Below are 27,703 nucleotides of genomic sequence, written 5' to 3'. Positions count from 1 at the left end.
CAATTCTAAGACAATAACATATTTAGACTCCTGTTTGAATAAAGAGTGGAGAACCAATAATGCAAAGGTTTAAATAATTAACAGTTTTCTCAAGAGAATAAAAAGGACAAAGTCAAGTTCAAAACTTGGGGTTCAACAGTAAGCAGACTAGACTGAAATGGAAAAAAATCTATATAAACATGTCAAAGTAGACACCTTTCCTAGGTGTAGAAAACGGAATGTTTCATCAGCACTGAGGCTTGTTTATCATCCAAGAAAAATCTTTAAAATGCTAGGCACTAACATCTTGCTTTAAGAAAATTATCACAGTCATTACCACCAAAAAAAGAAAATAATAATATAACTAAGTTAGGGTGAAATAATCACTTAGGATGTGGAAATCATCATGCAAAGCCTACAGTAGAATAGTCAGTCATGTGAGTCCACGCCAAGACAGATTCTAGACCTACAGCTGCCATTTGAGAGGAGGCATGATTTTAGGACCTTAAAGAAGATCAGAAGCACCATTTAACCCAGTGAATTTAACACCAGTATATAATTCAGCAGTTGCATATTTAACTAAACCAGCATGGGCTTAATTCTGTTCCTGTTTCATTTTTAGAATAAAATGGAGAAGTACAGAAACTGTTAAATATTTCACTTTCTGCAGAAGAACTTCATTCCTTGTTGTAAGTGCTTCATATAAGATTTAGGTAACTTTTTCATAACGTTCTTCCAATATACACTAGCGATTTAACTGGCCAACCCACTATAAAGCAGTTATCTAACAAAAGTCTACCAGTTTTACTAAATTAACTCTTCATTTTGGAAATTTAGCCAGCAGTTTTCCACTTGTATGCAAGGCATTTCACTTCAATCTGAAAGGCTATGATGTTAAGCCTGGTTTTATTGTAACTGCCATTTTGCCAGTCTGCATTTCAATACATATTTGTGCAGCTTCCTTCACAAATTCCGTATTTTGGCTAAAGACTTGTAACTTCTTTTATACCATCATCATGAAGGATAATTAAGAAATCCAATTCTGGTATGTCAGGTAGTTAACAGAACTCCAAGTGCTGAATTTCCCCTTTTATTAAGCAAATCAATTTACCACAGTCAAGAGTAAACAGATTTCCTAATACTCAAGCTACGTACTTGCTGAAAGAGACTATTTTTTACGTTTTTCAACAGTGCCGATTACAAACTGCTCTCTGTTCCCTCACTGCTCATTCTTCACCCTGACAAAGTGCACCGCTCCGGGCCATCACAAGTGACTGAGTCAGTCTTCGGACGTGTGTGGGAGTGGGGTATAGACAGAGAATGAGACTGGCAGACTGATTCAGACATGGACGTCCTTCTCCTGCTCTCCCAAGCTTTACCTTCAGTCCCCGATCTGCTTCACTGACCAAATGCACTACTGTTTACACTGCAGCAACACGAGAAGCAGCACAAGGATGGGAAGCGGCCAACACCACCACCAAAGATTAAACATGGAACCACTGAAACAGATCAGTAGTATTAAGTTGAGTTTATAAATCAGCTTGAATTGAAAACATGGCAGGCAAGGAACTGGCAGGGGATGAGTTCGGAAACTTACTAATGTAAACCAAAAGTTTCATTTGCATATTCACCAAGGGAATACTGCCAAGTACCTGTTCAAGTGATCGCTTACAGATTCTAGACTGAGATAGGAAAAGGAGAAAAGAAAAACTGCCCAAACCTCTCAAAATCCTCCTGAAACTTTTCTAGAATACCTTATGCTGTCTAGCCTTTAGTCAAAGTTTTCTTCTGCAAGTATGTGTAAGTTTGCTTTTGTTATAATCCTGGATTGATGACTGATAAACAAATCAGTTTTAACCCAGGTGTTTCATCCCAAGGTTGGAGCGATTGAGGTTCATGGATTTCCTTTGTCAGAATTGAGGTGAAACAACACCAGGGAAGTTCAACAACAATCAACATTTATTCAACCAAGCTAACCTTGCCCCAGTACAAGTGAACTTACCAATATGAACCTTGCATCATGGCATTAAGCCGCTGTTTGAAAAGAGAAGGGAGGTATAGAAAAAGAAACAGAAAAAGGAACATGAAACCGTGTCAGTGACCTGTAAGCCTTAAGAAAATAAGGAGAGCCCTCCCATTGAGTCACGAGGTTCAGAACTGACCCCCTTGCTTTCTAGACTCCTTCTCAAGGAGGAGCCTGGGGTGGCTGGATCCACTCCTAGTCCCAGACTTGGTCAATGGTTTCTGTTTAAAAGGATGACGTGTAGGCACTGGGGGGGGGAAGAGAGGGGAGTGGGGGGAGAAGGAGAGAGGAAGAAAGAGAGAAGAAAAGGATTTCACCAGTCTTGGGTCTGGCATTGGTCCAGCCAGTCTGGGGATCCAGTTCCGGAGGGTGCCCCGAGAACTCGTCCTCCCTTCTTTTACACCTAAAGGGTCTGCCCCCGTAGGTGGGGGTTTGCCATCATTGAGCAAGAACAGTGCGAGCTCAGGAGCGTTCCAGAAAGGAGTTGGAGGTCTCGACATGCGCAGTTCACATTCCTGGGATTCTCTGGAAATGGGCCGGTGGGCTTGGGGGGTCATTGGGGAGTTGCTTCTCCCTCCCTGCAGGCATGACCACTGTCTGATCTTTCCTTCTGGCGCAGACAGCTGTGCTTCTTCTCATGGTCACTCAAGATAAGGATTCGGGGCTTTGGAGAAGCGCGGTCCCACCCTCCGTGGGGCCCTTTCTTCCAGCTGCATTTTTCTGTTCACACAACTCCAGCACTTGTACAGAGGCCATCTTCTTCCACTAGAGTTCTTTAACGAATGTTTGATACGTTGATTATAATCTGTCAGACCGTGACACCAGGTTTAATCAAATTCAGGACCATGGATTTAAGTGGAAATACCTAATACCATGATCTCAGTGTAACTGCTATAACCAAGTTACACTGTTACGCACACAGCTGGCAACATAGCCCTTTTTGGCACAAAATGTAAAGCACAAATTAGCCAGGCAGCATTCCTTTCAGGTCCTTATCTACTATCCTTCATGTATCCAAGGCTCTTTCAGTAACTGAACAATATAAACCACATGTGGTCTTTTCCTCTCCACGTGGGAAATGGAAGGTGCAAGCAGAGTGCTCTGTACATGTTTTTTCACACGTGTTGCATTTGAAACAAAAGGGTCATGGCAAATAAAAGTACCTAATGAATTCATACTGGTTCCTTTCAGAACTTCAATCTAACCACCTCAAAGAGACACTCTCACACAGATATGCTGCACATCAGCACTGGAATTTCTACCCGCACTCCTTATCAGTAAACACTACAGTGGAGCACACCATATAATCCCCACACAGTCCTACAGAACAGTGAAGAACTGGCACTTTGCCAGAATCCACATAATTAAGAGAGACACTAAGTTACAGGGAAGGAAAAATAGGGTTTACAATGAACCCAGAATTCAGAGCTTCCTATGGGAAAACAGAGGCAGTAGAGGAAAGACAATGACTATTTTGGAATTAAATGGAAAACATGGATAAATACAAAACAAATGTATTCAAAATTAAAGAAAGAACACTGACTGTATTCAAGACACTAATTCAGCAAAGCTTATGGACAAACAGATCTATTTCACCATCAGCATTTCTACTGATGTTATAAGGGTTACCTGTCCTAATTAAGTACTAAAGTTTTATTTAGAAATAGTAATTTTCAAGTAAATTCTTATTTTGCAATACTAGTTACAGAATGCAGCTTTTTGTATAAAATCATAAAATTACACTTATGCCAAAGTTTTCAGCCATTCATCCAATACGAATTGTACAGTTGCAGCTATCACAGATCTGATGGGATTTAAGTCAGTTCATGTTATTTATGTTGCTTACAGCCCAAAACGCATCAGCACAACCCTAAGAGCACACACCTGTAAACACCAGGCTGCAGAGAGTTATGAACAAGAAATACTGGGGAGAGGAGCAGGATTTGTTCAGTATCTTTTTCTGAAGATGACACATAACATTCAGGTTTTTTCATATGCAGAGTCCTCTTTTAGAGTAAGATTTGGTCCCATAACATGGTCCATTGTGTTTACATGTCCAGGTTTTGGTAAGAGTGGGCGAGAGGGAGCTGCAGTGGTTTTCTCTGTGAGAACACACTGGGGTCTGCCCCCATGTCAGACAGAGCCAATTCCAGCCAGCTCCAAGATATATTCCAAGCTCAGCTAGAACTCAATCTGGCCACTATTGCAAGGGACAACAAAAAATGTTTTTACAAATATGTTAACAGTAAAAAGAAACCCAAGGAGAATAGCTATCCTTTAACGGATACAGAAGGGAACGTTGCCACCAGAGACGAAGAAAAGGCTGAGGTACTTAATGCCTTCTTTGCCTCAGTCTTGTAATAGGGAGACCAGTTATCCATCCTCAGGGTACTCTGCACCCTCAATGGAAGTTTTTTTTGTTGTTTGGTTGATTTGGGGGGTTTGTTTGGTTTTTTTTAAAGCTAAATGCTTTAAACTAGAATTCTGTCTTAGTTGATAAGAGAAGTCGACCTGAAAGAGATGCATGTAACTTTGCAGGTTTTATATGGAGACGACACTGCTCTGCCATGTTGCAACCTTAGAGAGATGTTGAGAATACATAACCTCATGCCATTTACAATATCTGTACCACTTTGGAGGCTTAATCCAGTTTAGAACACTGCTAACCATAGAGATCTTATGCTTTTTCCTTTTCTTAAGTAAAAAGGGCTCTGAAGAGTACTGAGACAGTGTCACTGTCTTCAAACTAGTCTACTAGATGACACCATATACTACCGTAGCTTAAGAGAAATTTTATTTAAAAGATAAGAAAAAAAACTCAGATAGATGCACACTACAGTAGATTCTTTTGGTATTAACAACAAAAATAGAAACTGTACAATAAATATCAGCATATTAATGACTTGACAGTTTTAATAGATTATTCCTACTATCTCAAATCATATTATTTATAATGTATTTTGTATGTACAGTTATGATTTGATAAAGGAATCATAGACATGATTTTAAACCCCTTTTTCCTCATCCAGCTTTCCAGTACAAAGGCTTAACTCAGACCATTGACAAGTATCCCATCCTAGGTCCTGTGGCAGTAACAAAACACAACACCGCACACTAAGGATTACTGCTCTCCCCAGCCTACTAATAGACCTGACAGAGGAGTTCCACTTCTTTTGGTGCATAAAGAGTCAGCTTGGTTTAAAGTCATAACTGACAAGTAATATTAAGACAGATGGCTGAAGCAAGCATCAAAGCACACATACAAGCTTTTTGCTAACAAGCCAACAGGTGATGTAGTAAGCAATTAACTGTAACTTTTTTTAACAACCAAAAAGGACAGTGATATTTTTCAAAGACATTTCTGCGCATATTTCAGAGTTACAGTAACATACAGGAAGAAGGTATGCAATACAAAGGCAACTTAATATAGCCCCAGCACGTTCTTACTACATTCCATGTATGTATTTGCTTTTAATGTTCATCGGTACACCTTATTTCCTCATAAACATTTAATTACATTTTAAACCGTTCCTTAAGCATGCAAAGAATGCAATTCCTAAATTAACCTCTGAATTAATTAACGTTTCCTCCATCAAGTCCCTCCTAGGGCTACAATGAATTAAATTTATTTTTTTTTAAGCGTTAAGGTTTGGAAGCAATCGTGCAATAGCTTTCTAACCATGCTTAATCTTATTGCCAACATTTCCTTCCTCTTGTTTCAAGACACCTGCTTCCTGAATTGTGCCACAATTTACTTCAGCTTTCAAGGCTGGTAACTAGCTATTATGCTATGGTCTGTTCAAGAAGATTCAAATTCTGAGCAGCAGATATTAAAAGCCATTTAGTTGATTTCCTTGTATAAATTGGTAAGGAAAATAATTAATCCTCTACTGAAACTACAGGAGAAGCATACTATGTCAACAAGAAATACATTATTGTTTGAGGTGGGGGAAAAAAAAAAGCCCCAACTATTTTGCTGTTCATTCTCCACCTACCCCCAAATACCCACCATTTTGTTAAAAGGAATGAGGGCAAAAGAGAAGAAAAATCTGGAAAGCTACAGCACAGAACATTACTAACCCACACACTGTGTGGTAACATAATGAAAATTCACTAATACAAAAATTATTTTTGCAACTGATATTTGCTATAGCAAGTATATATTCTTCAAGTACATTAACAAGTCAGCCCAAACCTAGTATTTTCACAAGACAGACAAAACCCCAGTATCTTTAAAAAATACATTGTCAGAGCAATTACAATGCAGCAGCATCAGAAACAGCATCAGATTCAGTTCAGCATTTTGGCTAACGCTGTTCAGGTTAAACACATTCCTGGATGGTGAGGCTCTACTGTTTATCCTGATTAAATTAGGGGTAAGGAGGACCTCTATTTCCACTTTAATTCTGATGCTCAGTTCTGATGCTTAACTAATTCTTGAACCAATCAACTCTACAGAGCTTTGAGATATTGGTGTGTGAATTGAACGATATAGTTAGCTGGCTTCCAAGACCATTATTTTTTAGTGAACAAAGTAATTTTCCTTCCATAAGATTCTCTGAAAGAAAACTTGCTATGATACCGAATTGCCAGAAATAAGAGAGTTGACACTTGATATTTTTAATGTCATTTCCTTTCAGAATGCCTGATATTACACTACACTCAAGAGACACAGGGAATATCCAAGAAAACCAGATCTAGGATTACTTAGAAAAGGCAAAAAGTTGAGATCAAGCTACCTTTCCTATTCCTCCTTAGAGTATGGAGGGACGGGAAATTGGGCAAGGGTGACCTTACATTTTCCTAAAATTGCCTGAAGTAGCATCACCTACCATCATCCAACATCCTGCAGTTTAAAGGAAACAGACACCCAAGAGGATCCAGCAGTGACCAGCACACCAGAGCAGCTACAGGAGTAGTTAACCAGGGACCTTCAGCCATTTGTACCATTTTTGGCTGGACTTACCCTTACTTGGTTGCCTGTTTGTTTCAAACCCTATGTCTCCCTCTCAAATTGTTATCAAGCTTCAGTCAGTTGCAAGCTGATTTGCCATCCTCCCTCCATTTTCTCTACTGGTAACAATAAGCCTGTTCTCTGTTTCTAATCATCATCTGTATTATTCACATCAAATGCAATCTACTGCTTCCAGCCCTGTAGTGCCCACTACAATGGGGCAAATGTGGGGGGGGGGGCGGGGGGGGGGGAAGAACCAAAAAAACCCCACAGGATTCATCTGTAAAATAATTGAAAATTTCAGAGTGTTTGGGCCAGAGGCACTGCAAGGTTTAGCAGATATGAACCAAAAAAAGAAAAAACATCTGAAAAGTAGAGAGCACAAAACACACCCGTGTATTGCTAGAAATAGGTAAGATTCCTCTGTAGTCTTAGCACTTACTAAATCTTCAAAAGGGCCACATTGCAAGGAATAAGATAACACACATTAGAATGCCTTTCACTGAGAACAGTCCCATTTTACATGGGCTTAAACTTTCAAATTTAAGAGTCCTAACAAGAATTGCACAGTTTTCTCTCTTTTAATAACCTATTATAAGTATCTTCATTCAAAGCTGTAAAACAAAGAAATCTATTGTCTATCAAAAAGGAACAAAGGCTGTGGTGGTGCATTCCTTCCCCCTCTCTGGGCTGACCTACGAACTCGGGATGTCTCGCGAGGCCTTAGCGTAACTGTAACGAGTTGGGCGGTTAAGCGTCCCTTGACCGTACCAGGAACTCTTACGTGGCTAAGACACAGAGCTGTACTGACCGTTCCAAGGACTCCTGCTGCCCAGCGGAGGCGGGGAATGGGAGCAGCGATAACTTGTTCTCTCCTAACAACCTTGGGACATAGCTCAGTCCTCTCCAAACCGCCTTGGAGCAGCCCCTATCTGAATCTTAACTCATTCTCCGACAGCCCTGGAGCCGCCCTTATCTGAAGCGTAACTCATGCAAAATGGTACCAGCACAGCTGGAATCCCAGTAATTTGCTGATGACTAAAGCCAATCATCTCCCAAGCCTATGAAGCGCGGTACTAAGCGAGACCCTTTGAGCTCTCCTGGACTGCAGTGGGCTCCCTCTGAGTGGGACAAACTTTTCTCAGAGCTCACAAACTTTTCTGTTTGCAAAGATCGGAGGTCTGCTGCCAAAAGCCAACAGGACTTGGGCTGATACCCTCCACTCCTTCAGGCTCGACCCTTTGCCCGTTGAGAAAGATGCCAAAGCATCTGCTGTGAATATTTTCACTGCGCTCAAGGGGAATTTTTAACAGGTATACCTCTTGTACTCGCTTACGTATGTCTCTTAGTGTCTTCATCCATATGTGTGTGCTCACCTGAATATTCTATAGCAAGTATATTACAAACATTGCTTTTCAAATCTACACCTAAATTACTGTCACGACCTTTGTTCGACTGTGAATGAATCCCAGGCTGCTATTATACTCATAATCCCTTTAGATATACATCACTGCCCAAGTCTGAGACTAGGAGTTGATCCAGCTGCACCTAGACTCCAACAGGAGTTTAGAAAGCAAAGGGGTCTTCTCTGAACCTCATGACTCAACCTTTCTACATTCCCAATCTCTGTAAAAAACAAAAAAATCAATTCTAACACAATTTTATTTTGTATGTTTCTCTTTTACCCTATTATATCTTTGGTCTCTGCATACACAATTTTAGTTTGATTCTGACTTAATTTTCTTGTTTGCATTTCATCCATGCAGTAAGTAATAGACTTCTGTGAAGTCGTGCTTTTATATAGATTTCTATTAAATTGTTTTTACTAATACCATTGGAGATGATTCTTTAGGCGGTCTAAACTACTCCATTTCAGAACACAGGCTTGAAACTGTTTCTCCTCCTGCCTCTGTGCACTGATGTGAGCTGAAGGAGAACCTAAGTCTACGTAGGCAGTCTAATGAGCTTTTTAAAGTATTTCCAATGTGTCAATTTGTAAATGTTAATGTCTAACTTGAAAGCACTACAGGAAGTAAGATTTTTAAAAGCATACTTACCTGCTTGTTCTTGATCAGAAGAATGAAGTTCTCGAGTGTCAGGGTTTATTTTTGTCAAAATAATCCTATAAGATTTATTTTTTTTTTTTTAAATGGAGCAAGCATTCCAGAGTGCTCCAGAGGGCAGGTGAAAACATATTACTTAACGTGGGAGGAGTTCCATAATCACCATCACGCTTATTGTGAGGATGGTAAGTGGTAAGAACCCACATTTTCATCTACTCCTTTGTGCCAGGATAGTTGTTTATGCAGCTGTATCAAGAGCACGTGCCTCTCGAGTAGGAGGAGTAGAGGGGAAGACCTCCACCCTTTTCAGCAGCAGTATTCATTCGTATAAAAATCAAGCAGCTCTGGAACCTTACATTCAGACTTTGCTTGAACGAGGCCCGGACACCCCATTGCTAACAAAAGTACCAATGCTGGCTCCCCTGCCCATTCGTTTCTATCCCATGCGAACACAAAGATTTATGCTGCCATGCAATGAGCTGGATTAGGGAATACGATGAGGATTAAATGGGGTTGTGCCAGGAGAGAAGAGTTTCTGTTTGCGCCATAACAGTTCTCACTGGCTCCAGGCTCACAATGCGTACGCCTCTTCAAGGAACGCTAGCCTGCGTTTTAGACGTGTAGGGGAAACAACGGCACATTCTTACTCTTCTTCACAAGGTACACACTGCATCTACAGCAATGCCATCTCAAGCCATTCAGCAGAATGGATTTAAGGCATATACTATATTATTTCCGACTCTGTTCTCAATTTCCTGGGACTACATTCCACACTACTGAAGCATCCTGAGACAATAGGAGGAGACAGCTCTGGTCTGCCCCAGTTTCGGCTCATTTGCGTCTTCACTGTAGCGAACAGGTTTCAGCGCCAATTTGCTAAAGCCACCAGATTTCTAGATCCAAAAGGGTATTTTTGTTTGTAGATGCAAAGTGCTGTACTAAAAAAGGAGGGCTTAATGGTTCCCTTTCTTCAGCACAGATTAGTAAAAACAAAACACTAGTTTTGTGAAAAAGAGCTCTCAAAGAGAATGCTTGGAAGCAATTGGTAACTAATTTTCCCCTAAAACGGCAGTCATTATGGAATAAATTAATCAGGCTTGCATAAGGCAATTTTCCTTGGTTTTACCGAAGTCTTGTCTGAAATTTTAACTATACAGATTTCAGAACAGAAAATATTAACAGCAAGTCACACATACAGTTAAATTTTTTAAAAAAATGGACAGGCTAGTTAACGTTAATAGAAGGGATGTTAGAGACTGAAGACAGTGCCAGCTATAAGATTTTTTAGCTTAACTACACAGAAAATTAAGGCATTTCAATCGTGACCTCCAGAATCTTTTCTCCTCTTGCTGTGTATATAGACACCATTAATATTTGCAAGGTTTTTCATTAAAATGCATGGGGTTGGGGCTAAACTGCTTATATTTACACAGGTCATGTTCTTCTGTTAAAAACAAACACTTAGAGAACTTAATTTGAGAGACGATATCATGTGCAATAACGCCTGAATCAATTTTTAAAATAATTACTGCTTTCCTCTTGTTTCTCATTAAGTCAATACCGCTGCTGCAAAATTGGCAACTTCTTCAAACCAGTTTGTTCCAGAAAAAGCTGCTCCTATCTAGTTCTGACAGCCTGCTGCTGCTAGTGGAGGGGAGATAGGTTAAACCAACAAGAAAGCACATCTCAAGGGGAAACTGGCACTTACTGCCAAAATATAAACATTCAAAGCAACCACCAATCTAGCAGGTAAGTTTATTAAAACCCAAATGCTTTATTTACCACCCTTTAAAATGTAAATAGACAAAAAACAGACAAAGACTACTAGCTGTAATCCCCCCTCTGGAAGAGTGTTACAGGCCAGTTTTTATGCTGCAGTGCATTGACTTTCTTGGAAAGCACTGCAGAGCTGAATTAAAATATTTCAGCTGCTCTGTGAAATGGTTCATTGTTTTTGCTATACTTGCCCAATCTTCAAACATTTCAAATATTGCATATTAGACTTCATAAACTGTAAATTTTGCAAAGGCTGACTCTCCAGCCACTTCTGAATACCTTAAGAAATTCTGAGGGGAGAGTTTACGTTCACATCCAAGGCTGTCCAATACATTTCCTTTGACAATTATAACAAGTGTCATAATGGTAACAAAGGGAAATACTGCTATTGTGGGATAGACAATATTTAAGCACAAGATGAATAAAAAAACCTCACTGCCTTGCAATGAACACGCTTCAATGACGATGCAGAAGCTGCCAATAATTATGCCAATCGTCACTGCTGACTGATGAGCATTTCTTTCATCAAAATTAAAATACATTCTTTCAAGTCCTGAAATTGTCAAGTCTTTCCAACTTATATGTAATGAATTCAAGTATACAAGACGCAAGGATTTTTAAGATTCAGCAACATCCGTGCATCGTTTTCTCTGAGCAGCTTAGTATTTAATTTTTTCAAGTTGCTAACATTTTGAAAATGAGTTTAATGCTGTCTAGATTCATACATTCTACTAAGATACCATTTTGCAGACACTCTAGGATCCTACCAACAGTGCTCAAGTCCATTGTATCCATGTGCTTCAGGAACAAGAAAATTAACACCTTTGTCCCTGAATAGCAACATGTTAGCATGTTGTTACTACTACTTAATAAAAGATCACTGGGGCAAAAAATTTCTGCTGCCAGAAACTCTGGTAAGGAGATGGACCCCACCTTAGAGTTGTGAGCACGACACAGCTGGCAGTCATTTCTTTGTAGCAAGAAATTTCATACTCTGGTCTTCATCTTTTAGAGTTCTCATCTACTACCAGCTGACAGTTCAGTAGCTGCAGTACAACGCATCTAACTCAGAAATGAGTTACTGAAAAGTAGGTAAGCAGATTACCATTTGGGCAGTTGGACGCAGTCACACACCAAAGAACCAAGCCTTTCTGGAAGACACTGAAGGAGTTGGTTCTTTTTAAACCTCTTTTGAAAAGATGAAAACTGTACTCCAACATGTGACACTTTTCACTGGTTCACCCACTTCCTCTGTTTAACCCCAGATACCATAATGTTCCCATCAGCACTGAGCCGATGTGAAGGTAAAAAAAAGCCTCGAAAAATAACTTCCAAGAATCCAGACCACATTAAGGGAACCAAGTTTGGAGCAGTACTGGGAACTACAGTAGGTAACAGGCTTTAGTCAGAGTACTTCAGGAGAAACGTCATCCAAAACAGGAACACTAATGCAATTCAAGGCCTTTGGCTAGCTCCTGTCACTCCCTCTGTTCTTTGAGTGCTCAGATGCACCCTTGCAATCTGTTCCTTTCACAGGTCTCCTCTCATTCTCAAATTGATCACTGCTTCGTAACTGGAAACTACCCATCAGGACTTGGGAAACTAGCTTCTTGGCCCTGATTTTTCAAGCCACTAGCCTCAGAGGAGCAATTCAGGTGCCTAAACAGACATACCTAATTTGAGGAGGATATCCTGCCTGGCTTCCAGCTACTATTCCAGAAGGAAATAGGTCTCCTATGAATTGTGCAGTATATTTGCCAGTCCTGTTGTTTTTTTGAACATCAGAGGCATCCCAGAAATTCAGAAGTGGCAGAAGATATTCCAGTTTGGACAGTGAACCTCAACCTACCCATCTACTCTATTCCACATATCTTTGCTATGGTGATTTCAAATTCCTGGTGGAAAATACAACTGAGAGGCACACAGATCTCTCATGTAGTACCCAAACAAACTGCAGTCTGTAGCTCCAAAGGAAAACTTGGTTAAAATCACTTAAGTGTCAATATTCAGAGCCATAAACTTGTTAACCACAGTGTTTGCTGCATCCATCTGTATTCTGCTATATAGATATCTATTTTGAAGTTCTCATCAAGGACAGACTTATAGTTCAGACAGAAGCCATCAATATCTCTATTATGTTTCCTTCAATTGATCTCAAAATATGAATTACAGTGATCTGACAAATATAATGAAAGACTCAAACAACTTTATCCATAAACTGTATATGCAGGGAATGGATGTTCCAAAGTACATAGAAACAGTATGTTAATTTAGAATAATGGGTTCTGCCTTTGTTTACATTATTTTGTTTGGTGAGAGGGTGGAAAGAAGAAAAAGAAAGGGCAGGCTGTTATTAAAAAAAATAGAATTTTTTGCCAATTAGAATCATAGAATTATTTAGGTTGGAAAAGACCCTTAAGATCATAGAGTCCAACCATAAACCTAACGCTGCCAAGTTCACCACTAAACCATGTCCCTAAGCACCACATATACATGTCTTTTAACTACCTCCAGGGATGGCGACTCCACCACTTCCCTGGGCAGCCTGTTCCAATGCTTGACAACCCTATTGGTGAAGAAATTTTTCTTAATATCCAATCTCAACCTCCTCGGGCACAACTTGAGGCCATTTCCACTTGTCCTGTCGCTTGTTACTTGGAGAAGAGACTGACACCCACCTTGCTACCACCTCCTTTCAGGTAGTTGTAGAAAGCGATAAGGTCTCCCCTCAGCCTCCTTTTCCCCAGGCTAAACATCCCCAATTCCCTCTGCCGCTCCTCACAAGACTTGCGCTCTAGACCCTCCACCAGCTTCATTGCTCTTCTTAGTATTTCTTCAATATATTCTTCAATGATAATAGCATATTTATCACACAAGCACAATAACCAGGACTTAGATCCCCAACAGTAAGAGTAATTTAATATATATTTATCAATAAATTCTGAATATTTATAAAGGCATACTTTAAGCCTGTGCTGAAATTAAGTCTGTTGTATAATAAACACTTTCATTAACCTGGTAATATATTACGGTTTTCTAGATTTTTTTTATTATTATTATTTTTTAAGTTTGCTGTTGGCAGGGCAGAGACAATGAAAGGCACAAACAATATTTGATGAAAATTCACACTCTGGTAAATGTAGTCAATAAGACCAAAAAAATAAAGATACTTCTTATTTCCTGCAGTTTCCATTAGATAGGTTTAAGTGCTCTGTAAGACATTATTGTTGGAATAAAAAAGTAAAGGTTCAAGCCATTTAACTTATTTTAGAAAAACGAGCCCAAGATTCCCAAATCCAGTCTATTCTGACTACTTGTTATACTCAAAAGCTGTTTAATACTAATGCTTGTCACATGCAGAATTTTTGCATCTATGAAAAAGTAACTCTTAGCAGCAGCACAGAAATAATACCGATTTACTACGCCAAAGTGACTCCATAAAGTTAAACTTTGCACTTCAAAGGTGGATAAAGTTTCTTTGCAGTGTTGCCGAATTTTAATACCTTGGGTGGGATTCATCTAAGTGTTGATTTACATGAAGTTCCCTTCATAGTCAATACAGACCTAGGTAATATAGTTAGGTCATGAGTTGTCTCACCCTTAAAGCAGATGTCTACACTTGGTCAGATGAATCATACCTTAAAAACATTCACTTCTTCCCAGTAACTGCACCAATACTCTTATCCACTATTGGCCATCCAGTTCAATTGCAGGAATCCCTCCAATATTCTAAGCCCCGTAATTAGAGAGGAGAATATCCTCCAAGTTATGTGCAAGGTACAAGCATTGCACTTTTGGGTGTACATGTACAGGAATAAAAAGCCTTTATACTCCCCTGTTATGTGCCCAGTATCCCACAGCACTGCCATAAGGGTTTAAAAAGCAAGGTGACCAGCTTTTTCCAGTTCCCACATACAAAGCTGGAGCAATATGTGCACTGGGAGACCCACACAGACTATAAAGCATACAAGAACCAGAATTAATTAAGAAGCAGCATTGTTCCTTCTACTCTGATAATGCATTAATATGAAAATTACCAAATGTAACTAACAAAACATACTCCTCCTGGGTTGAAGAGATGTGCTGTTTGATCAAGTAGGAACAACAGTGATTTAAAATACCCTACAGCTCTCAGAAAACAGCAGGTTACAAAGGCAGCAGTGATACTACTTGTGTTCCCACTTCGTATCTCCTGATATTCTCTCTTGTAATCTGCAGTAGGTAACTGAACCATGAACTAGACCCTGTTGGCTGATGTGAACATCTACATCCACTGAAGAAATCTAATCTTCCTACGGTTTCCCCCATTTTCCCCAAACCAGTGAAGAGCTCCTTCAAAGGTCCTTTCCCAGCATGACACTCTCTGTACTAAGAAAGAAGCTTAGGGAAATGAATCTTCTACCAAAACTGGTCTTCATAAATGCCATTTACCTGTCCTTTAGATTCACTTGATCTATTTCCACCTTCTTGTGACATACTGCCTGAAAGGATTGATCATATATTAGTTCAGATAACAGAGTTCTGAAAACATTACACTTTGCCTCCAATACCAGTTTGGGAATGAAATAGGATTATAGTTCTATTCCTATTTATTTTTAAGGAACAGTCACAATGGTTCAACCATGGCATTGTGGTTCTTAACCTACTTGGCTGGCATAAAGACAAATGAAAAAGAAAAAACAATCACAACTTTAAGGCAGAACAACAGCTATTCTGGCAAAGGTTTGAAGTCAGACATCCTGCAGCTCATAGCACCTATACTATATTCTCAATAATTTAAATCAGTCAAAAGGCAGCCAAAGAAAACCTCATTAAATCTGATCTCATCCCAATGGAACTGGAAGCAGGGAAAATTTAAAAAAACCCACACGATAAATACAATCAGATTGGAACACAATACAATACTACTGCTACTAAATGGATTTTAAAAGGATGCAAGATTAGCATTTAGCTTCTTAAAGAATCCAGACTACATTCAGCTCTTGCACAAAGGGTGGAACGCAGGGAAGAGTACTGTCAGTTCAATCCATTTTGGATACCCATATAGAAAGTCTTCCTCGTTTTGCCAAAACAGCTTCTAGAATGATTATTCTGAGAAGCAATCTTTAGCCTAGTTGAATTTAAACAGCAGTGATAATCTAGAAGACATGTGAGCTACCATAAACTGTGGCTTTGCTTCCAAGTTGTATCTGGTTCCAGTTACAAGGCCATTTCTAAGAATAAAAAAGCAACAGAGGACTGTCTCCCAAGCTGCAGTTGAACCTGCTTAGTCCATCAAGATACACAGAATCTTACTGATGGTGCCAGTCCCAACAGTCTATACAACAAATACTTATTTATTGAGTGGTAAGAACAATTCTGGCAGGTCATTCTTATGATGTAAAATAAGGCCCTACTGCTAGGTTTTTTTTATTTAATCGTCACTGCTAGAAGATGTGGGAAGACCACAGGCCCACCCATACATTCCATCCCAGGCTCTTCTGAACACTTTTTCACATCATTGGACTCTGTCTTTGCTATGAAGGAAGGAATAACCATTCTATTTTACAGCATGGAGTGTAATATTTGAAGAAAGGGCTGCTAGCATCTCTGGACTCACATTCAGGTAGACTATGGGAGGCAAGCTACACCTATGTTTATCCCAGGAAAGAATTCTATGTATCTATATTTTGACATAATACTTCCTCAGGCATGGTTTAAACTGTGAGCTCTGAATCCACATTCAAGTTTCTTGCATAAAGAAGGGACTAAGGAAAACTCAAGTAGAGCTTCTTGAAGGAGATCAATTTCCTTTAGTGTACGATTAAATTAAACAATTGAAGTATTCTAAATTATTTTGGGAGTTTCAAAGAAAGATTTGCTAGCCAGCAGGTTAAACCCTCATAGTCCCTGCTTGCTACCAGCAACGGCAAGAGAACTGAAGGCCAAGTAGTCTGTAGTTGGTAAGCTCAACAATTCCTAGGCTAAAACAACTGAGAACAATAGCTGCTAATGTGTGATGAAAGACCCCCAAACAAGACAAAAGCAAGTAAGGAGCAGAACTACTGAGGGCTGAAACCAGCTGCTCAAGCAAGCAAAAGGTACTACTGGAACTGGGAAGCTGTAAACACTCAAAAGAGCTAAATCTAACCCTGAGGTATGCTACCTCCAAGATTTTACGTTCCCAGGACATTTACCCATTACTGAGGCCCTGTTATCAGAAACAGCACATCATTACACAGCTCTATATTCATTCACCAAAGCTTGTCTGCTAAATAAACTGTCTTTATCTCAGCTTGTGAGTGATCAATTGCCCACTACCCTAATTTATCCCTTTGGGGCTAGGGAACGCCATGAATTTCAACTTTTGCTTGAAAACTATTGAAATAATAGTTACAAGTCACGGAAGTTTTCCAAAATGCAAAGATTATTCAAAGCTACTTCCACTTCTCTTTAAACCAACTGACTAGGAAGGCATGTAATTTACACTCCTACATTACTTTAGCAAGTAGTTTACTCGTTTTAAAGCAGAGTCCAGGTTGAAAAAAAAAGTATGTTTCAATTCACACTTTTGCTGTCCAGGCTAGTCTTGCATACTACTCATTTCTAGTAACAGGCCTATTGGTGCTGGGCTGTTTTGTCAAAGCACTGTACTGTGCATTTAAAATTAGAAGCTTGCTCCCATTTTAAAATGTTTTATTCTCCAGCCGCAGCAGAGTGCTGCAGCTCTCTGCCTCTCTTTCTTCCCACCTACTCATCCCCTGCACAGCTACCAGTGTTCCCTCCCCTAACCAGCATCACTGTTACAAGTATCCTGACACAGCAAGTTCAGCAGCAGCCTAAGCCTACCATGAACTTCTGTTAGGCTGGCTTACAGCATTAGTTCAACACACTTCAAATCTGCGCATCCTTAACCATGTTGTAACTCTATAGCAGATGCCTAGAAATGAATGAAGCAGATTAAGTGAACTTTTAAATTTATTACAAGCTTTCTGAACTCAAGTAGACATCCTAGAAAATACATGGTGCTTTTCCAAGTCAACATTTACATAAAAATAGACCTGTTTCTTTTTTACTACGTACAGTACAGACAAATGTGTCAGCTCACTGGAAAAATATACGGTCACTTTTCAAATTAGGTAATCATTCTAGTTCAAAGAGTATTTCAGCTATAGTCTTGTTTTATTCAAATAGCACTATATTCACTTGAGGAACTACAGTAGAAAGGGGAACTCACCACTTTAAAAAAAAAGTTGCCTGTGGCAACTTACTTATTAATCAGAAGCAGGAATCTTTCTACAGTCAGAAAGCAAATGGCTCGGTTCTCTTGTCCATGTACTCCCACACTTATGGAGAGTTTAGCACTGGAGCTGCAGATTTCTTTTTTGAAATGAGGATGTGCCTGTGACCCAAATCTACTTTAGAAACAAAGGCACTCAAAACCCATGAGTGCAGTTCAAACAGCTGAGCCTTGCTTACTGTCTTCCTTTTTCCCATAGCCTGCTGATAAACTTCAAAAATAACTAGAAAGCTTGTTTAACATCAATCCTCTATCATAAGTTAGCAACGTATTCAAGGTAATACACAATTTTCTCCCACATAAAAGCTTCAAATAAGCATTTACTTGAAGCACTGGACAGACAGTATCAAGTAATTAGGAATATTCTTTTGCTCTGCCTTTGGTTTCATACCTGACTTTACAAGACTCTTTCTTGTTAAGAATGGTGTAATTTTCTTAGTTATTCACACAACTATTTCATGCTTTCTTTGATGGTAAACATTTATGTTTTTATACATTCTCCCTGGCCACTAGAGAAAAAAAAAAGTAGGTATTTAGTCAGTTCAACTACGACACTGACATCTTCAAAGCATGTTTGAGCTGCAAGTTCATAGTTTAAACAGTAAATGACTCCACAGCTACATAATTGCAAAGGTAAATTTTAACAGCATCACTGGAATTTTTCTATTAAAACAATTTTTCTGTGACTTTTAAATTAGCCAAAGAAAAAAGAATGCATCATTAAACTGTTATAGCAGATAGAAGTTAAATAAGAGATAGTAAGCCCAGTAGGAGATTTTGCCACTATTCACAATTCAGCCAGATCATCTGCCTAAGTCCACAATGCAAGCTACAGGGCCATATTCACCTGAACAACCATGACTGACCAGCATATTATTGTTAGGAAATCAGTGAAAATTACTGTATTAAAGTATTTCATCTTATTGTAAAAATCTTTTTAAAAAGTCTAAATTTCCAATTTCAGAAATAACAGGTTTTTCACAAACAGTCAGTTATTCATATTGAAATACAGTCACATTAAAATTGGTTAAAATTCTTTTTGGTTTTCCCCTGTCTTGTTCTTAGATTAGATATAATAGGCAAAATACCAGCTTCAAAAGCTTACTGTTACTGGGAAATTCCACTAAATAATATGGAAATTCCACCTACAGCATCTTAACACAAACTCACACAACCCTGGCATAGAGCTTTTCTTGTTCAAAAGACCAGCTTCTTTAACAACACCACATTCAGAATTAAGAGTTGCAACAAAATTCCTTTCTTAAATTGAACAAACTGAGTGAGGTTGAGTGAACACGGCTACTTCGTAGTACTCGGGTAAGCCAGCAGGCCAACCTAAAACTTGCTGCATGGCCTACTGGCTCTTCAGTACATTTCTCCTACGAATGAGATAGCCAAGTTGAGGAAGGAGTGTGCTCTTTGTAGGCTTTTAATGAATTTATGCACCATTATTTTCCCCTGCTGTTCAGGCAAGTCATTTTCTTAAAAGGTATCTCTATCATATGCATTAAAACAACCCAATGGACTTTCAACTAGATACACATCTGAGAATTTTTAATACATTAGTATATATTTCCTCTCCTGTTACCTTATGATCTAGGATACCTTTCCACTATTGAAAGTCCTAATTGCTTACCGGAGACATTATAAGCTGATTTTATATCAGAACAGATCTAGGTTGGCCTCCAAGGATTTAAATCTTTGCTTAAAAAAAAAAAGTTTCACACAACAGTTCAGCTATTGATAACTTCTACAGCCTAACTTCTAAAAGGCTTCTAATTCAAATGAAGCTGGCTATATCACTGTGGTTGTTTTAACATTCATCTGAATTTTCTGATGGCTTCAGCTTTTCAGTCTCCCACTTTCTACTGGTGAAAGAAGCAAGAATGTCAATGCATCTGCTGTGGTTTAAGCCCAGCTGGTAACAAAGCATTATGAAGCCACTTGCTCACTCCTATGCCCCCCGGCCCCAGTAGGATGCGGAAGAGAAAAATATAAAGAAGCACTCATGGGTCAAGACAAGGACAGGGAAGGATCACTCACCACTTATGGTCATGGGCAAAAACCAGACTCAACTTGGGGAAAAACCAAAATCAATTTAATTTACTACAAATCAAATCAAAACAAGGATAGTGAGAAATAAAACCAAATCTTAAAACACCTTCCCCCTACCCCTCCCTCCTTCGCGGCGCAATTCCGCTCCCGGTTCTCTCTCCCTCCTCCCCTCAGCGGCGCAGGGGGACGGGGACTGGCGGTTGGGGTCAGTTCCTCACATGTTGTCTCTGCTGCTCCTTCCTCCTCAGGGGGAGGAGGACTCCTCACTCATCCCCTGCTCCACCGTGGGCTCCCTCCCACAGAAGACAGCTCTCCACGAACTGTCCCAGCGTGGGTCCTTTCCGCAGGCCGCAGTTCTCCAGCCCCAGGCTGCTCCAGCGCAGGCTTCCCCGTGGAGCGGCGGCGATCTTGCGGGGCCTCCACACCCTGCTCCGGCATGGGCTCCTCTCTCCCCGGGCTGCAGGTGGGCATCTGCTCCCCCGCTCCCCTCCGTGGGCTTTGGGGGACAGCCTGCCACCTCACCACGGGCTGCAGGGGCATCAAAACCTCCTCCAGCACACCTCGTCCCCTCCTTCCTCACTGACCTCAGGATCTGCAGAGGGGTTCCTCTCACATTCCACTTCCCAAATTCCGCTGCAGGTTCCCCTTCTGAAACCTGTTCTCCCACAGGTGTTACCACCATCGCTGATGGGCTCGGCCTTGACCAGCAGCAGGTCCAGCTTGGAGCCGTGGAAGCTTCTAGCAGCTTCTCACAGGAGACACCCCTGCGGCACCTCCCCTGCTACCAAAACCCTGCCACGCAAACCCAAAACAGGATCTAACCTACCCTCAAAATACTGTTCTGTAGACATACATAAGATAATAAACATATATTATATGCTTACATTAATCATATATTGGAGCAAGCATGATTTAAAGCTTCTTTCAGCATCATGTAGTTGTCCACCTTAATAAAGGCTGCATAGGTATGTCTCCAAATTTTTGTGGAATTCCTGGTAGAAGAGAATGCAGGAATTTTTGGCAAATATATCCTCTACTTCAAATTACACCTGTACAATTAATATCATATCCCATCACATATATTGAGAGCATACCTTTTTCTAAAGGAAGGGCATTGTAATTAGAAAAATAAGAACCTTCTCTAGATAGTTCACTCATTAATATTTTAAGTTTTTACTAGTTTCATTACTTTTTAGCCAAGAGGTTTGTCCATTACAGGCTATCAAAACAATAACATTATATTTCACCTGTAACAATGCTAAATGCTTTCCACATATGCAATCGCTGGGGCTTCAGGAGTTTTCAATTCAAAGTGAGCACAAATCAGAAACAGTACATAAACTAGGCATATCTTTCCCATACATATTCCTATAATGTATATTATTTTCAAATATCAGCAGTCCTAAATCTTCTTAAGTTTGTTACAGGTTAAACAATTCAGTTCTTGATGGCACCACAGCAGAATAAGACTTGTGAAAGGATGCGTAGGTGCAACTATGTATGTGCAAGTGTGATTATATACCCACATAAATGAAACACGGACTCTTTGTAATGGCAGAGATGGAGAGAACTCACTTTAAGCAAGTGGCAATATGGAAGATGAAAGGGAAATAATCGTACGTAGCAGGCAGATTTAAAAAAATCTTAAGTCATCTTAGACTACCAACACCTGGAAGAAAAATTGATCTTCACCATAAGAAAGCTCAAATGAAGCTATTATATCCTTCAAACTAACTAATAAGGTTCCTAATCATTATCAAACTGAAAGAGGGAAAGAACATGTTAAATACAGAGAAATAAGAAAATTTAAGTTAATTTCAAAAGCTGTATTTTCAAGGTCAAATGAAGTGATGACATGGGAAAGTCCAGATATCAAGATAAGATTAGTCTGAAAGAGTTTAAAGCTATATGGATAAGAGCTGACTGCGGGACATAATAAAATAGCAGATGCCATCTGCATAGATGAGGGGATATCAAGGGTTAGGTCTTCATTCCATGCCTTACATACCTCCAAAATTGTGTTGGTAAACAAATATTTCTGGGCATTAATAAGCTGAAATATGAAACATGAACACCACTGAAATCCTTGTTTAGTAACTCTGAAGTATTTATTCCTTAATTAACAGCAAGTATCGAATTTGAGTTGTTAGTCTGGACACTCCCCAAGAATTTATATCCTGGGAGTGTCCAAACATTATGTGCTTTTAACAGCTTCATACGGATTTGTTTGCTAGTAGGTCTGTCTACAGATAAAACAGAAAAAAAAAATTCCCTCTACTTTTGGTATTGACACTAGTAAGATTTAATCATGATACCTGCATAAACTTTGCTATGCATTTCCATTCACAAGTTTTTCCTCACACCAGTTCCCAATCTATATCATGCACAGATTGATGATAAAGAACAAACAAGGATGTTTACAACTTAAATAGTTCTGAAAAGGAAGAGACTCTCAATCTATAACTTCGCAGTTTTCATGTACCTCTTTCACATTTAAAAATTCCACAAGAGTACTATCATGTCCAGATATTCCCCACATTACCAATGCTGTCCTTTAATTAAAGTACAGACTACTACTCAACTAGTCATTGAAGCACCACCCAGCACAAAATTTGGGCAAATGGCAGATTTCTAATAACAGCCTTCTTGTATGCACCAGTTACAACTGGCACAAATAGTGAAGAATGGCCATTTGAGAAACAAAAAGAAAACACACCTTAAGTTAACCAAGATACTTGGTAGCAGTGTCTGTAGACATTTGTTCACAAGCTAGCATCACATTTACAGACCCACTCTTGGAGCATTGCCCACAGTTTACAATGCTCTGTGTGTGGCAACCCATTTTTTGGCAATGCAACAACAAAAATATCACCTACATCAAATAAGCTGCCATTGGACATTCAGAAAACAAGCAGCGAGTTCTCCAGTGCCAAGATCGTTGAAGTTTGACACACAGATGATTCTGCAACACCTTAAACTTCAGCAACGGTACAGAGATCAGAAACCACAAGTTTTATTTTCCATAGAAATTTTTGTTTTAAAACTGAAAGCATGTAGCAGTATAGAGTATATCCATGCTAATTGGCCTTGCCACGAGCCTACCTTTGCAGAAGGAATACTGATTAACATCCACCACAGGAAACTCCTCCACATGTCTTGACACTTGTTTTCGCCATTATCCATGCTGAACCTTGTATTCAAGTGAGCAACACTAGAATACTTAATTCACTCTAGATCCTTGAGCTTGAAATTTTTTTTTCACAGCACTCCTTTATTAGCTGTTCATATTGTTACAGAAAGAGAGCCAACGTTCTCCCAAGTAAACTTGTCTGTATGTTGGAAGTTGAAGGTACGCGTTATTCTAGAAAAGTGAAGGACTGTTTCCGCTTGGTAACAGTTTACTGAAGACAAAAAGCACATCCAGATTATCCTTGAAACTCGGTTCCTCTTTAACTACCTGTTTTTCAACTAATTTGGATATTAGCACAACATTCCATCTCAAGGCTGGCTCAGCAAAGCACTTTTCAAATCACATCCTCTCCTTTGTTCAGGACAGACTCCCTTCTACCCATCTTTCTTGGGGCTTCTTTTTGTGCAACATCTTAGCGCTCAGCACACTTGCGTAAGCAGTAAGTCTGCTTATCTTTCAGGAGCTTTTCCTAATTTGTACTTCTATTGTGTTCCTTACCTAGGACATTCCTTCCAGCGCAGATAGCTTCCTTGCTGTTTATTTCTTCAGTTTACTCACGGTAATCTCAATGTACATCATGAGAGGCACTTACCATCCAACTTTCTAAGCTTGTACTCTTCGGTTTATTTCTTCGGGTCACTCCTCAAACATTTTGTACAACTTATTACCAGAAGAGGTGACAGATTTGCACTATTTTGTCCTTCCTCCCATCTTCCGAGAATTTAAGAACTCCTCCAACCATTAACATTTTTCCTTAAGCTAATCAGCTTTAGACACTGACACTATTTTTTTTTTTCAATCCTAACTTAAGTTTACAACTTTTTTTTTTTTAATATCGGTTGGAAAACAGAAAGCAGCCAATGCACATCATCAAGTTAGGTCTTAGGTAGCTAGTGTACAGCCATTGTCATTTTCACTGGGCCAAAACCATGACAAGAAAAGACGTAAAGAATGCATCAAGGAGAGTGCGAGTTCTATATGATTTTCTTCGTCCTATCGGACAATGAATGGTAGTGTGGAAGCATGAAAATACTTGAAAGAAAAGTCGACAGGGTAAAAATAATGTCACCAAAAACCAGTATGCGTGTAAATTTGTAGAACAAGGAGGAATATATGCTGTATCATTCATTCATACAGAACCAACTCACATAGTCAAAAGGAGGGAATAGAGCTACACATTTGCTGTTGCTACAATTCATTATTTCATTTATCATTTGTCCCCTCAAGCAGATGTTTGAATAGCACTAATCTTTTCATTCTTAAGGTGCATCTCACTTCTTACTCAACTACAGACCCCTTCTTCTGCTATGTTTAAATAGAACATCTGGGAATTAAGCTATGCTGTTCATGACCTCAAAACTCGTAAGATGATGATTATATTGTCTCTCAGCCTATGCTGCAACCCCTGAGCGAGCTGTGTCTCTGCCCTCTTTCTCGTTTCCAAGTATCTCATCTTGAAATACCCCATCATATACCAAAAGCGTGTGCTTTTTCTGTTCCTCCCATGCAGAACTTCACGGTTCTACTCATCAGACATATGAGCAATAACAGGTCCTGGATCAACCAAGCTTAAACATACTGGCTTTGGGTCTCACTGATTTCCCCATTCTGGAACTTCTGACTAGGCAGTCTGACTACTACACCAATTACATGCTAAAATTAAAGACTGAATGAATACACTAACACAGACATCCATGTAGATGAAGAGGCTCAGCACATCCTGTTAATAACATACTCGGGACTTCCTCAGATATTCCGAAGCAAGGCTGTCTCTCCAATTGTCACAAATATTTCTTTCTCTCATGAGAGTGTTCCACTACAAGTTCCAATATGAGTTGCTGCAAACATTTTGCATATTCAAGTTGTAATCTTTCTGGTCAGAACCGCCAGCAGCATGGTAACGGTTTCCTGAACGCGCTTGAAGAACAATGGCCCATACTTGCTTAAGAACAGCCAATCTGGAGCTCGCGTACAACTTTCCACTTGAGCCCCCGCTACACATCCCAATAAGCACAACCTCCACTAACACCTATAGAGAGGCTTGGTTTCCATCGCACTTCCTCTTTTGTATTCAAGCTTCTCCAGGATCTTTACCCATTTCCACTAGAGGATGCTTGTTTGCGCCTTTTTCTAAGACAAAGTTGCCTTTAACAAAATTGTGACCCGCTAGACCTAAGAGGGCCGGGAAAAAAGAAAAAACATTAGGAAAGCACTTTCAGATCACAGGAGTTCGTTCCCCACCTTCTGCAGCAAGATGCATTTTTTAAACACGTTGACATAAGCTACTGTGTCAGTACGTGAGCTTACCAGAACTTCCTCGTGGCATTCTCCCTTCAGCCCGACAATTACACAAGTAAGTTTTCCATCAATGCATTACCAGATCCATCCAGGCTGCCTATCACGTGGACAAGTGTTATTATTGCCTGTCCGCACTTGTTACCGCCCGGGTGCTCGCACCCTGCCCGGCTGAAACGACGACACCTGCGGGGCTTCCCTCCAGCCTACAAACATCACTCCAAAAAGAAAAAGTCTTCTTTTCTCGCTACCTTTTTCTGCCTTCCTATCACTCCGTATTAAGGTTTCCCGCCGGCAAGAGGCAAAAGCATACCCTTCTGGGCGCAAACCCACCGCTCCGGTGCCCACCGAGGGAAGCTGCCCGGGCCGGCTGCGGCCCCGAGGTGGGTCCGGCCCCGGAGCCCACACCTCCCGGCCCGGCGGCGGGGAGGAGGGGGACGGCTCCCGCCGCTCCTCTCTAGCGACACAGAGAGGTCCTGGGAAAGTAAAAATTACTGCCTTCCCTTCCGAGGTGGGAAATTTAAAAAAAAAAATAAAATAAAATAAAAAAAAACCCAAAGCAAAACCAAACACAAATTCCGCCGGCAGCCCCGGCGCTGGCGAGCAGCGACCGCCCCGACAGGTCCGTGCCCCCGGCAGCCCCGCGGCCGGGCACCTGCACCCCGCCCGCGGCAGCCGGCGCTTCCCAAGTTCCCCTCGCGACAGCTCCCCGCCCCCCACGTCTGTCGCGACACACGGGCCTCGGGGAGCGGAGGGGACTGCACCCCCAGCCCCGGGGGCCGCGGGCCAGGCGGAGGGAGGGAAGGGGGCGGCCGGCAGAAGGGCCACTTACCGGGCGTGCAGTGCAGGGGTGAGGCCGGCGAAGAGACGGGCGAGGAGGGGGGCGCCGGCGGCTGCAGCTCCTTCGGGGTGCCGGCGGCCGAGGAGGGGATGGCGGGGGGCAGCATGAGGTAGCGGTCGGGCTGCGGCAGGCAGCGGAGGCAGACCGAGTGGAGGCAGGGCAGCAGCTTGGGCCGCCGGCTCTGGATGGGCTGCCCGCACACGCCGCAAGTGTCCAACAGGTTGAGCGGGGCCACCTCCCCGCCGCGCTCCGCCGGGCCCTGCCGGCTCTCGGCCTCGTTCTCCCCGCTCAGCGCCGCCGCCCCGGTTCGATCCGCCGGGCAGGGCCCCCCCGCCGCCACCGCCGCCGCCGCCGCCGCTACTACCGCCGCTGCCGCCTCTTCCATTGTCCTGCGCCGGCCGCCGCCGGAGCGCCGAAGGGAGGCGGGGCGGCCCCGCTGCCCCCGCCGCTTCCCGCCCGCGCCGCCGCCGCCGCGCCGACCCCCGCCCCGCGCGGGCCGCGGTGTTTGTGTGCCTGCCCCGGGAGGAGGCTGCCCCGCCGCGCGACACGGCCAACGGCCGCCCGCCGCCCCGCCCCTCTCCACGCCGGGCCCCGCCCCTCCCCTCCCCTCCCCCCGCCGCGCCCGCCGCCTCGGCCCCGCTGCCCCGCCCCGCCCCGCCGCGCCACTCCCCCCCCCTCCCCTCCGGGACCACGCCCCCCCGCCTACGTGCGGCGAGCGCTTCTCCCGCCCCGCCCCCACAGGAACCAGCCCGACCGCCGGAGGAAGCCCCGCCCCCGCGGGGCCCCGCCCCCAGAGAGGCCCCGCCTTCTCCCCAGGCGGTGGGCGGGGCTCTTCCCGCCGCCGCCGCCGCCGCCGCCGTCGGCCGCGGCGATCGCTCGGCGGGGCAGCCCCGCCGCCTCCCCGGGGCTCGGCGCCCCGGCAGGCCGCACACGCTGCGTTGAAGGCTTCCTACGGGCCCCGCCGGAGCCCGTGGTCCTCTCAGCCCCTGCCCAAACGGCCGCCCTCTCGTCTGGGTGGAAGGCCTGGGCCGCGGCAGCGGCGTGTGGGCAGCCTGGCGCTGGCCGGGTGCGAGGCCTTCGCCCCTCTGAGGGGTCGTTAGGGAGGCGGGGGCCCTTCTCCCCCGCTCTAAGCGTGGGTGTCTGTAAGGTTTGGCCCACGTTCGGATCGGCGGATCACGGCTCCGCTGCCACGCGCGGGCGCGTTACCGGACGGAAGCTAATTGGCGATCGGTAAAATTTAAAAAGTAC

At 42.1% G+C, this 27,703-nt stretch overlaps 1 protein-coding gene across 1 annotated transcript in view; it reads right to left on the bottom strand.

The window, feature by feature from the left end:
- TRIM24 (tripartite motif containing 24) overlaps positions 1-26,864 on the bottom strand; it is a 65,680-nt gene extending 38,816 nt beyond the window's left edge. Inside the window, exon 1 of the mRNA XM_049821823.1 lies at positions 26,447-26,864. Within this exon, the coding sequence (XP_049677780.1) occupies positions 26,447-26,840 (394 nt within the window). The 5' untranslated portion in view covers positions 26,841-26,864. The remainder of the gene's footprint in view (positions 1-26,446) is intronic.
- Positions 26,865-27,703: the final 839 nt, after the last annotated feature.

This window comes from Accipiter gentilis, chromosome 18, assembly GCF_929443795.1.
Source record: "Accipiter gentilis chromosome 18, bAccGen1.1, whole genome shotgun sequence".
NCBI classification, from domain to species: Eukaryota; Metazoa; Chordata; class Aves; order Accipitriformes; family Accipitridae; genus Astur; species Astur gentilis.
This window is presented reverse-complemented; position numbering and strand designations above follow the sequence as displayed.